Source organism: Pseudorasbora parva, chromosome 23 (assembly GCF_024679245.1).
Source record: "Pseudorasbora parva isolate DD20220531a chromosome 23, ASM2467924v1, whole genome shotgun sequence".
Taxonomy (NCBI): domain Eukaryota; kingdom Metazoa; phylum Chordata; class Actinopteri; order Cypriniformes; family Gobionidae; genus Pseudorasbora; species Pseudorasbora parva.
The window spans coordinates 7579238-7592121 of NC_090194.1; the positions used below are offsets into that span (position 1 = coordinate 7579238).

At 38.7% G+C, this 12884-nt stretch overlaps 2 protein-coding genes across 7 annotated transcripts in view; both read left to right on the forward strand.

Moving 5' to 3' along the window:
- The first annotated feature begins 962 nt into the window (after positions 1 to 962).
- On the forward strand, positions 963 to 3516 carry sod1 (superoxide dismutase 1, soluble). Its single transcript, XM_067432596.1, has 5 exons — positions 963 to 1121; positions 2003 to 2099; positions 2725 to 2794; positions 2956 to 3073; positions 3166 to 3516. Exons 1-5 carry the CDS (start codon positions 1050 to 1052, stop codon positions 3271 to 3273), a joined length of 465 nt encoding a protein of 154 aa, XP_067288697.1. The 5' UTR covers positions 963 to 1049; the 3' UTR covers positions 3274 to 3516.
- A 2639-nt stretch (positions 3517 to 6155) lies between these two features.
- The window catches only part of tiam1a (TIAM Rac1 associated GEF 1a), an 86877-nt gene continuing 80148 nt past the window's right edge, over positions 6156 to 12884 (forward strand). For 2 of the 6 annotated variants that reach the window (XM_067433857.1, XM_067433854.1), the window contains exons 1-3: positions 7506 to 8763; positions 8899 to 8997; positions 10808 to 10873. The gene's annotated coding sequence lies outside the window, so the exon portion shown is untranslated. Of the gene's footprint in view, positions 6773 to 7505; positions 8764 to 8898; positions 8998 to 10807; positions 10874 to 10999; positions 11023 to 12884 lie in introns of those variants that run through there. The other 4 variants (XM_067433853.1, XM_067433851.1, XM_067433852.1 and 1 more) reach the window with 4 other exon arrangements.

Here is a 12884-nt window from a genome sequence, read left to right on the forward strand (position 1 = left end):
TACGTAGTTTATGCAGGCTACTTGCATACATGTATGAGGTATTATATCTACCCCCATTTTCACAGACAAGGCTTAAGCTAGTCCCAGACTAAAATGCATGTTTGAGCTGTTTTAACTGAAATAGCTGAAAATATATCAGTACCATTGTTTTGTCTTAAGATGCACATAAGTAATGTTTTTTTTTTTTTTTCTAGGATGTTAATAAACGTACTAATCCTAGTTTAGTCTAAGTGTCTGTGAAACGGGGCCATAGCCCATAGAATATAGAGAATTAACAGAATTTTCTCAATTTTTAAAAAATGTAATAATGTTAAAAAAATGTTGGGGGAAAAATAAAGTAGAAGTGAGAGCACATAGCACACACACGTTTGTTTTTGTGATATATGGGTACATTCCATAGGCGTAATGGTTTATACTGTACAAACTATTTTCTATCCCCTTAGACTGCCCCTACCCCTAAACCTACCCATCACAGGAAACATTCTGCATTTTTACTTTCTAAATAAACATCATCCTGTATGATTTATAAGCATTTTTGAAAAGTGGGGGGACATGGCCAATGTTCTCATATCTCCTTGTAATACCTATGTCATACCATTTCATTATACACATTTGTGTCCTCATCATATGTCACAAAAACATACACACATACACTAGTTGATATATATATATATATATATATATATATATATATATATATATATATATATATATATATATATATATATATATATATATATATATATATATTGACGATTTGTCACTAAAACAGGAAATGAATTGCAAGCATAATGGTTTAAAGCTTATTTGTTTTCAGGCGAATTAATTTATATGAAGTTTTGTTTAATTGTGACAAAAAGAGTAGGGTTAAGGACATGGTTAAGGAAACGATTACGTCAGCATGACAAGTCAGACTTTAACCGAATCAACGTCCGCCAATGCGTTCAGCCTTCTGATTGGTCAGATCGACTCACGCGCCTCCTCTTATCAAACGCTGTCGGTTTCCTTTCACGCTCACAACTTCACAGTTTGCGTAATTTAAAGGCAACATGGTGAAAAAAGCCGTTTGTGTGCTAAAAGGCACCGGGGAAGTGACTGGAACCGTTTTTTTCGAGCAAGAGGTAAACAATTTTGTGTTTTGTCGCTGCGTTTGTTATGGAGAGCAGCGTGCCCAACGAGTTAGCTTGCAAGCACGCACATTGCATTTAACAAATAACACTCCACAAGTGAGAGAAGCACGAGTCAACCGTGCATTGCTGAGATTAGCGTAGCAATGGCGTAATATGCGGTTGCAGGGGATTTGCTGTGCTAATGCCATGCAAATATTGATGGCCTAACCTGATAATGGCCTGTTAAACGTGATTCACTTTTTGACTGATGATTATTTTGCACAAATGCGTTAAAACCATTAAATGCAGCTAAGCAGTGACCTATGATACGGTGAAAGGTCTGCGTTTCGTTTACGCCCCTCTGCACGTGCATAATAATAACTTCATAACGTTAACGTTAAATGCATAACGCTACATGCAGACGATGAAACTATATGGGTTTGCACCAGAAATTGGAACTCAGAATTGTTTTTAATTGTCATTGAAATGCCTTCAAAGTTGTATTAACGTTAAAGTTTGCTGAGTCATGCTCCTCCTTGTTTGGGGCCAAATAGGACAGAGATCAAACAGCAAAACGTTGGAAAGCACGTCATTGCTCTAAACACCATTTTAGAGATGTTATAGTCTAAACATAATCATATTTATTGTAATGACGTGCACTGTGACATTTACCAATCATGAAATTTCATCTGCATTTGCTCTAAGCATTGTCAAGTATTATCTTTATGCATTTGTCAGGCTTTGTTTAACTTGCATTCCAGCTATACATGATCAGTATTACCTGGGAATCAAATCCCATGACCTTGGGAGTTGTTAGCATCATGTATCATAATCATCAAGTCAGCTTCTGTTTTCTGATATGAAACTATCACTGAGTGTTCTGTGTGTTTTAGAATGATGCTTCTGCAGTGAAGCTGTCAGGTGAAATCACTGGGCTTACTCCAGGAAAGCATGGTTTCCATGTCCATGCTTTTGGAGACAACACAAATGGTAAGCACCGTTACTCCTTCCACTGACTTTATGTACCGGTTAATCCCATTAGAACCGATGGCTTGACTAGTGTTTGATTTGATTTAGTTTTGATTTTGATTTGATGGCAGATGAATTGCGCTCAATATTTTGGTGAGCTCAGCAACCAGAAAATGATATTGTCGATTAAAGAGAGATTTCACCCAAAAATGAAAATTACCCCATTTCCTCACCCTCAAACCATCCTAGGTGTATACGACATTCTTCTTTCAGGCGAAAAGAGTTATATTAAACATGTCCTGGTTCTTCCAAGCTTTATAGTGGCAGCCCACATTTTTAAAACCCAAAGAAGTGCATCCATCCATTATAAAAGTATTCTACATAGCTCTGAGGGTGGGGTGGGGTGGGGGGTTAATAAAGGCCTTCTGAAGTGAGTCAATGGGTTTTATCCATATTTAACACATTATAAAGTAAAATATCAAGCTACCTAGATAGACTACCTTGCGGTCCGCAGGAAGAAGGTCATGTATGCCTAGGATGGCTTGACAGTGAGTAAATTATGGGCTATTTTTTTAGGTGAGCCATCATTTTAATTTGTCCCTGCCATGAACACAGCCTGACATTTTGTTTTCTCTGTTGATCACAGGCTGCATCAGTGCAGGTCCGCACTTCAACCCCCACAGTAAAACTCATGGTGGACCAACTGATAGTGACAGGTGGGTTAATCAATGTTTTGTACTGCACAACCGCTTCTATCATGTTCTCTGTAAAAATCTGTGTTGTCAGATTTGCATAAATCCCATCCTGCATACAAACACACAGTGCATACATTTCAGTATAATTTCTAGCAGCTATGTGCTAATGTACTGTCTCGCAGACACGTCGGAGATCTTGGTAATGTGACAGCTGCTGAAAGTGGGGTTGCAAAAATTGACATTGTGGACAAAATGCTGACCCTGTCAGGGCAATACTCAATCATTGGGAGGACCATGGTGGTAAGAAAACAACTCTGGTTTTATAATCAGTAGAACATCTAATGGCAATAACTGTCTGTTCACCATTGGATCTTGTGTATATTCTGCTTTAGATCCATGAGAAGGAGGATGACTTGGGGAAGGGAGGCAATGAAGAAAGTCTTAAAACTGGCAACGCTGGAGGCCGTCTGGCCTGTGGTGTTATAGGCATCACTGAGTAGATTCCAGCTCTAATCAAAGAGCCAGCTTGGACATATTAGTCTCCAATGTGGATCCCTGTAAGCACTTAGTAAACTGACGAATACAACTCTATTTTTGGCAAGTTAATGCTTAAAGAATTGTAGCCATGTCAAGCCGTTTTTCCTGCACATTTCTATATTGGCACCTGCCTTCTCATAACTACAAAAAGTGATGTTAACTTCCTCTGATTTCTGCTTTATTCAATAAACATTGATCAGGCTGGATATGTGTGTGTGTTTTATGAAATATATATATATATATGAAAAGTATGCCAAAATAAATAGTGTGTGTATAATTAAACCCGATTCTGTTCTGTGTAAATGTTTTGGTAACAGAAATAAAGCTGAAGTCAATTTAAATTGAAGTTCCGAAATTACTAAAGCTGAAACTGAACTAAAAGCACACAAAAAAAAATGTTTGTGTGTGTATATAAATTACACACACTATAGTGTTCAGGCATAACATGACCACCTTCCTAATATTGTTACATATACAGAGGCATAGACCCCTGAAGGTGTTCTGTGGTATCTGGAACCAAGATGTTAGCAGCAGATCCTTTATGTCCTGTAAGTTGTGAGGTGGGGCCTCCATGGATTGGACTTGTTTGTTCAGCACATCCCACAGATGTTTGATTAGATTGAGATCTGGGGAAGTTGGAGGTTAATTCAACACCTCAAACTTGTAGTTGTGCTCCTCAAACCAAATCACACTGCCTCTGCCAGCTTGCCTTTTTCCCAAGCCACGCACCTGGCCATCCACATGATGTAAAAGAAAATGTGATTCATCATACCAGGCCACCACCTTCCATTGTGCCGTGGTCCAGTTCTGATGCTCATGCCACTGTCACACTGCCACAACACAAATGGTGTTTTCGGGCGGTGGTCGGGTCAGCATGGGAACTGATTTTCTATCAAAACCAGCATTAACTTGTGCAATTTGACAGTAGTTTGTCTGTTTGATCGGACCAAACGGACCAGCCTTCCCCATGTGCATCAATGAGCCTTGGCCGCCCATGACCCTGTTGACGGTTTCTACCTTGGAGCACTGCAGAGTGGGAACACCCCACAAGAGCTGCAGTTTTAGAGATGCCAGTCATCTAGCCATCACAATTTTGCCCATATCAAATTTGCCTAAATCCTTACGCTTGCCCACTTTTCCTGCTTCTAACACCAACTTTGAGGGCAAAATATTCAATGCTGAAGAGATAATCAGTTCTTCGCTTCACCTGTCAGTGGTCATAATGTTATTCTATCTATCTATCTATCTATCTATCTATCTATCTATCTATCTATCTATCTATCTATCTATCTATCTATCTATCTATCTATCTATCTATCTATTCCATACTAATACTGTGTTTGACCCCCTTTCGCCTTCAGAACTGCCTTAATTCTACGTGGCATTAATTCAAAAAGGTGCTGAAATCATTCTTTAGAAATGTTGGCCTATATTGGATAGCATCTTGCAGTTGATGGAGATTTGTGGGATGCACATCCAGGGCTCTGTTGCTCTATTGGGTTGAGATCTGGGCCATTTTAGTACAGTGAACTCATTGTCACATTCAAGAAACCAATTTGAAATAATTTGAGCTTTGTGACATGGTGCATTGCCCTGTTGGAAGTAGCCATCAGAGGATGAGTGCATGGTGGTCATAAAGGGATGGAGATGGTCAGAAACAATGCTCAGGTAGGCCGTGGCATTTAAACGATGCCCAAATGGCTCTAAGGGGCCTAAAGTGTGCCAAGAAAACATCCCCCCACACCATTACACCACCACCACCAGCAGCCTGCACAGTGGACAAGGCATGATGGATCCATGTTCTCATTCTGTTTACACCAAATTCTGACTCTACCATCGGAATGTCTAAACAGAAATCGAGACTCATCAGACCAGGCAACATTTTTCCAGTCTTCAACTGTCCCATTTTGCTGAGCTTGTGCAAACTGTAGCCTCTTTTTCCTATTTGTAGTGGAGATGAGTGGTACCCGGTGGGGTCTTCTGCTGTTGTAGCCCATCCGCCTCAAGGTTGTGTATGTTGTGGCTTCACAAATGCTTTGCTGCATACCTGAGTTGTAACTAGTGGTTATTTCAGTCAACGTTGCTCTTCTATCAGCTTGAATCAGTCGGCCCATTCTCCTCTGACCTCTAGCATCAACAAGGCATTTTCGCCCACATGACTGAAAACATATTTCAGAAATGTTTTTAATCTAAAACAACTAAACGTTTTAAAGCTGCTTGAATTGTTGGACGTATATTCCCAACTGTTATGTTTTTAGTGTAGTAGCTATGTTATTTTGGAAACCGTGGTTACCGTGGTAAGTGTTTATTTGGGAAGTGTAGCTGGTTTGACTGGTCTGGTCTGGAGTCAAGTAAAGCCATATTGCTTAGAATACACCACTAGATGGCAGTGGCGCGTTATTGTGCTGGTGCGTCAGAGGTCAGACCCAAAAGTGCATTCAAGAAAGAAATTTCGGTTTGTAATGTTTTTACATTCATAATGAGTGTATACTTTATTATGAAATTACTTATTTGAATTGAATTAGTAGGCTACTTATTATATCTTATGCATTTGCATTATGCATTGAGAATTTTGAGGCTTCAGAGGGGAGTTTTCAGATGGCCAGGCTCTGTGAACATCTGTAAACCAGTTTGGCTAGGCTGGAAAACCAGCCTACCGTGGGATGTTAAGATTTTTTTCATTAGGAATATATTAGTATTACCTCTCGGAGTTGAAAGACACTTGAGATTGAAGTCATTGTTGTTCTATGAATATGATTTTAAAATGGGTGGTCGCGCCTTTGACATCTGACGCTATATTTGATACTGTTATTAAACAGCTGCGCCCGGTGCAGGCCAGCATTCGCAGATGGCCAGTGGACTGCTGCTGCTGAAATTACATGCTCCAAAACCTCTTTCTCTTTTAATGGGGCATCCTCCCATGTGAAGAAACTTGGCATTTCCAGTTTCCTCCAGACGAAACGAGATTCCCCAGAGAACGAAGACCTGCTGCAACCCACAGATGAGTTTCACAGTTCAAATTTTTACCCAGAATGCTCATGTTTTTGATGTAACATTTTGGCCTTATTTTAGTGTCTACACAAAGTACATTTCAAACTCTATGTATGGTTGTATGTATTTTTATGCCTAGCCTACTACTCTGATGCATTCTACCCAAATGGAAATAAAACTTGGGGAATTACTGTGATAAATTATTTCTGATGTATTTTATGTCTGGTGATGAGTTTTTCTGTCTTCTTATTACAGGTGCTAGACCTTAAAATGTATTAAGGAAGTACAATCATGGTCCTCACATGGACACATTTCCAGAAGCAAAAAGAATCACTGGAGCGTGATGATTCAAAACTCTGGTATAAATAGCATCAGCAAGGCGGATCATGAATAATGAAGAAGCCGCCAGTCCCACCGGAGCAAGAAAGCACAAGTCATAGGCCTCACATGATGTCAACACACGCTAAAAAGGTCCTATGTCTTATACAAAGCATCCACACTCGAAAGGAATGCTTCAGAAACTTTAATCTGGGTGGGCTAGTCAGACTTTACAGTATCACCTTCAAAGATTGACTTTGTATGTGAGGTAGATTATATAGATGAATAGGCTACAGTGATTTTACAGTCTTATGTAATCAGCACATATGGCAAGCATGCATAAAAACCACATATATTTGCATGGTATCTGTTTGCCTCGCTCATGTATGTGCTTGCCTATAATTATTGTTTTCGTTTTTATAAAAGCTTAGCTTGAGGCTTTAATGGTAGAAATTCTGTCCAAACCAAAATTTTCCCACTTTTTAGCACCCATTGCTTCAAGAAAAATATAAGCATTTATACTTTTGTCTTTCTGAGGGCCATAAAAGTGTAAGGTTCGATTTATTTATGTTGAAAACAGTTTTGCTGCTAAATTCATTTTGTGGAAACCGTGATATATATATATATATATATATATATATATATATATATATATATATATATATATATATATATATATATATATATATATATATAAAATTGTATGATTCTTTGATGAATAGAAAGTTCAAAAGAACATCAATTATAAGAAACTTTTACATTTGTAGCAATGTAACAACATTTCTAGTATTTTTTATGCATTTATTGCATCCTCGTAGAATCTGTGTGTTTTAAAGTTTATCTGATGCTGTTTGGTTTTTTAATAATTTTTAAACTAATTATGTCTACCTGAGAGGTTGTTCGGACCCCTGTTTCCTAGCAACACAACTACATGTCCTGGATCACTGTGGGAGGCGAGTGTGAATCTGAGGGGATGTTTCGGTTCGATGCTGACGTGACGTTACATAAGGGCCGTTGCGCTTCAAAGAACACAGTGATTTTATTGCCTTTTTAGCCCTTGTTTTAGGGTTTTAGCTTTACTTTTTTCCACTTTTGATCTTGGCCCATCTCATAATTACTTCTTAGTTTGTAACAACTGAAATGGGATGCTTTTGTTTGATTAAACCTGACTCTAATCCTTGCTTTCAAGAGATTTTGAGGTTCTTGATATACACTATATTGTCAAAAGTTTTGGCACCCCTGCCTTTACATGCACATGAACTTTAATGACATCCCATTCTTAATCTGTAGGGTTTAATATGGAGTTGGCCCACCCTTTGCAGCTATAACTGCGTCAACTCTCCTGGGAAGGCTTTCCACAAGGTTTAGTAGTGTGTTTATGGGATTTTTTGACCATTTTTCTAGAAGCGCATTTATGACAATGATTTTCTTTGTCTGACCTCACTAGCACTTGGTGATGTAAGGCTTGGATACTGCTCAGCCACAGAAACCCATTCCATGAAGCTCTCGACGCACTGTTCTTGAGCTAATCTGAAGACCACATGAAGGTTGGAGGTCTGTAGCTATTGACTCTGCAGAAAGTTGGCGACTTTTGCGCACTATGCGCCTCAACATGCGCTGACCCGGTTCTGTGATTTTATGTCGCCTACCACTTTGTGGCTGAGTTTCTGTTGTTCGTAATTACTTCAAGTTTGTTATAATACCGCTAACAGTTCACCATGGAATATTTTGTCATGAGGAACACGCTTGAATTCACTGAGCTCCTGAAAGCGACACATTCTCTCATAAATGTTTGTAGAAGCGTCTGCATGACTAGGTGCTTGATTTTATGCACCCGTCGCCATGTAAGTGTTTGGAACACCTAAAATAAACTGTCCCAATACTTTTGGCAATATAGTGTATATTGAAGTTCCTTGAGTATCAACAGGATATCCATAGCGCCTACAAAATATTGTCCAGAAGCTCTCCGGTTCAACTAATGTATCTTCTGATTTTTACAGTATACTTGGGATATTTTTGGACCAACGCTAGATGTCTAGGCCACAGGTCAGATGCCACACATGGCCTCTATACTACAGGCCACGGGTCATTGAATGCTCACTTTTGACTGCAGAATCCTCCTGACCAGACCTTTGCCCCCCCAGGTATGTGTGTTATTTGGCCAGAACCTCCAAATAACCTGCGCCTGTGAAGTCTGAAGATGGAGGATCACTGTGTGGTCCACTTTCACTAGAGTTCTGTCACTTTTTACTGCCTGAAAAATGTTCTTCTCTGCTCAGCTTTTGGGTTACTGCAGAAAAGTGAAGGACACATAAAACAGACTTCACCTCTGGGCTTTTTTTGCACCCCTTTGAAGTTCATGGACTCTTCCTGAGACAGTGAGTTGACTATCATTTATTATAAGAATAAATCATTAATTTATTCCATTCCACTTATATTCTTTCCTATGACTGTGGAGTGTTTCTGAGCATTTGGGACTGGGAGTATTTGAGTCAACATGCCTTAACCCATATTTAAGTGTGTGTGCGTGCTTGCGTGCGTGTGTTTTGGATTGACTAACATCCTCTCTTAATTTTTTGACATTGTTAGATCAATGTGCTTGAAGAACAGGAAAATATGATACAGAAAGAAGGAAGTTACAAGGGCAAATTAAACGGAAATAACTTTTTTTTTATATGCTCTATGGTATATTTAAAATGACATGTTGTGGCTTTAAGGTGTCCTGTGGTCTCTGGCATCAAGACATAAGCAAGCCATTTAGGTTGTGAGGTGGAGCCGCAGTGGATCGAACTTATTCGTCCAGCACCTCATTGAATTCAAGGGAATTTGGAGGCCAGGGCAACACCTCTATATTCAACAAGCTCTTTATCATGTTCCTCAAACCATTCCTGAACAATGTGTGGCAGAGTGCATTATCCTGCTGAAAGAGGCTACTTCCACCAGGTAACAGCATTGTGTAACTGGTCTGCAACAATGTTCATGGAGGTGGCAAATTTACGTCTACATGAATAGCCTGACCCAGGATTTCCCAGCAGAACCTTGCCCAGAAGAGAACACGGCCGTCCACTTGATGTAAAAGAAAACAGGACTCATCAGACCAGGTGACCTTCTTCCATTGCTTCGTGGTCCAGTTCAAACACTTGTGTGCACTTTGGCGGTGGACAGGGGTCATAGGCACTCTGGTCTGCGGCTACACAGCACCATATGCAGCAGCGTGCGATGCACTGTGTTGTGACACATTCTTCCCATAATCCTCATTGAAATTTTGTGTGATTTGTGCCACAGTAGACCTTCTGTTGGCTCGGACAGGATGGGACAGCCTTTGTCGCTCTCGTGCATCAATGAGCCTTGGGCGCCCTGTCACCGGTTTGTGATTTGTCCCTTCACGGACTGTTTGTAAATTCTCACCACTGCTGACTGGAAGCAACCCACAATGTGTGTGGGGTGAGGGGGGGATTTTTATAAAATCAAAGTCAGTTTATAAAATATAATAAATGATAACAAAGAATCAGCAATCAGCTACTTTTCTGACATCAAACTTTAGTATGTTTAACTTGGCTCACCATCAAAGGAGAATGCTTATTTGTAGTTACTTATTACCTTATCGAAGTCTTGCCAGTTCTCAAAGTGGAAACTACAAAGCTTGACCTTTGATCCTGTAGTCATGGGACAAATATGCAGACAGAAACTGATCGCTGGTGTAAACTGACCTTAGCCAATCAATCAATCAATACAATAGCCAAGCCAATCAATGCAGGGCTAGATGTATATGTTACAGAATCCTCAGCGTCTCAAACAACAGTGGGGAACTGAGAATCTGAGACTAAATTACTTGAAAATTAAAATAATCAACTTTTTTCCCCTCTCTGATAAAGGAACACAATCCAGACTGCTCAGTCGTAAACCCCAGCCACAATTCCACATGCCAAAGGAGTGCAACTGAAAGAGTTTTGACTTTGTGAGACATTCCCAGCATATTGTAAACAGGAAGTAGAATAAAAAGGCCACTCAGTTATTACTCAAGATAATAATAAGTTCAGGATGTGCTTGGCCAAGTCCTCAGTGTTACACAAGTCACTCTCACATGTACTTGTTTAATATCCTGTTGGGTTTGAGGATTTGCTCCTTTAAATAGCAGTTATTTAAATGTATAATTCAAATGCTAACACACATGCAAATTACTTACAGGTGTGGCTGCACAGGGGATCAGACTGAGGAGGAAAGAAACATGTTTACACCTGGAAAAGTGTTGAGGTGAGTGGAGCACTTTCTTCCGTTTTTATTATTTGTGTAATACACACTTTTAAACAACATCAATGAAAGCAGACAGATGATTTCTTTGGCCTGATTCATTTTATATTTTGAATTGAGATGCGATGTCCTTTGCAGAAGGCTGAACCGTGGTACGTGTGTTTTGTTTTGCTAATGTTTTGATGTGCAAACTTGGTTTATTGTACATAAAACATCTTAAAATCCAAAATAAAATAATGATAAATTACATAAAATTAAATGAATGATGAAAAAATAAACAAAATATAAATCAATGTGTACGTGTGTGTATATATGCACACACACATTGATTTATATTTGATATTTCAGCATTAATTCATGTTTAATTTTTTTTTCAAATTAGACTATTTTAGTGTCACCATATATATATATATATATATATATATATATATATATATATATATATATATATATATATATATATATATATATATATATATATATATATAAGTATATACGTTTTTTTATAATTTTATTTTTAATAAAAATAAATATGGCCTAGATTATTGCAATTTGCATAAATTGAATGCTGTACAAAAGAAACTACAATGACATATTAACACTTTATTCTAAAACAAAAACATACAACAACAACAAAATCTTAACAGGAAATAGAGACTAAAAATAGTTGTCTTTATATAACATAATTCTTCCTTTCGATTTTGACTTTATGACCTAGGAATGTTTTCGATAACCTGAGTGAAATGTTTTCTGTGGCATTATCATTGAACCTGTGTGAGCAATCACTGACTAGTGCAGTCGCTTTAGGGTTGCGTGTTTTGTATTATCAGGTTGGTGTTGTGGAGCGTCATGTTGGATACCGAAGGCAGTTTTCATTCCTGACCTCTGCTTTTTGGTTAAGGTTATTTCAGAGCTGGTAAAACAGTCCTCTCCCTTTCTCTGAGTTCATTAGACAAGGGATGCAATTAAAGTCATTAATTGGAATGGGGGGCGTACTGAGAAAGAAACGAACACCTGGAGGCAAACGGGAAAGAGGGTGGGATTTCGAGAGTGCAGGGGTGATTGGACAAAGCCGTGTGTGTGTGTGTGTGTGTGTGTGTGTGTGTGTGTGTGTGAGCCTGTTTATGTGGTTTATGAGGACACAAATTTGTATAACTACATGGGTATTACACTGGTATTACACTATAAATGTGGTTTATGAGGACATATCAAATGTCCTCGTAATTCAAATGGCCTTAAAAACATACTAAATGATGTTTTTTTGAGAAAGTAAAAATGCAGAATGTTTCCTGTGATGGGTAGGTTTAGGGGTAGGGGCAGAGTAAGGGGATAGAAGATACGGTTTGTACAGTATAAAAACCATTACGTCTATGGAGAGTCCCTGTAAACCACATAGACCAACATGTGTGTGTGTGTGTGTGTGTGTGTATTGGGATGTCTGCATCTCTGATAACTCTCAGCATCCTAATGAAGCATGCAGACGCAGCTCTGTGTAACTAAATAATACCGCTGGTAGACCTTCTTTTTTGTTCTGTCCTCATTTGTCCTTGCAGACTGTCTGTCTGTGGATTGAGTGCATGAGATGTGTGATGTGACGATTTTGAATGATTCTCCAGTGTAATCAGGACAGATCTTTAGGGACAGAGGTTATTTCTCAGGATTTAAGCCAACTGTATCACTTGCCATTTATTTGAAGCTATTCATGTGTCTTAAGTGTCACTCAGCTGACCTTTCAGCCGTGTCTGCTGTTTGAGAATGGGAATTATTTCTTTTATAGCTCTCTGTGTGTGGGGGTCAGGCTTTGCTATCTTTGTAGAAAACAAATGTCCCCACAAGGACAGTAAAACCTGAAATCGTCAGAGCAAAGGCATAGATGATAGTCAGGCCTGGGGTTTTCCCCTATATATATATCAAAGGTATTTCCCAGGCATATATATATATATATATATATATATATATATATATATATATATATATATATATATATATATATATATATATATATATATATATA

Coding starts and splice junctions, on each gene's coding strand:
- sod1 (XM_067432596.1), top strand. CDS start 1,050: ATGGTGAAAAAAGCCGTTTGTGTGCTAAAAGGCACCGGGGAAGTGACT. Junction 2,795..2,955: donor GGACCAACTGATAGTGACAG/GTGGGTTAATCA, acceptor ACTGTCTCGCAG/ACACGTCGGAGATCTTGGTA. Junction 3,074..3,165: donor TCATTGGGAGGACCATGGTG/GTAAGAAAACAA, acceptor ATTCTGCTTTAG/ATCCATGAGAAGGAGGATGA.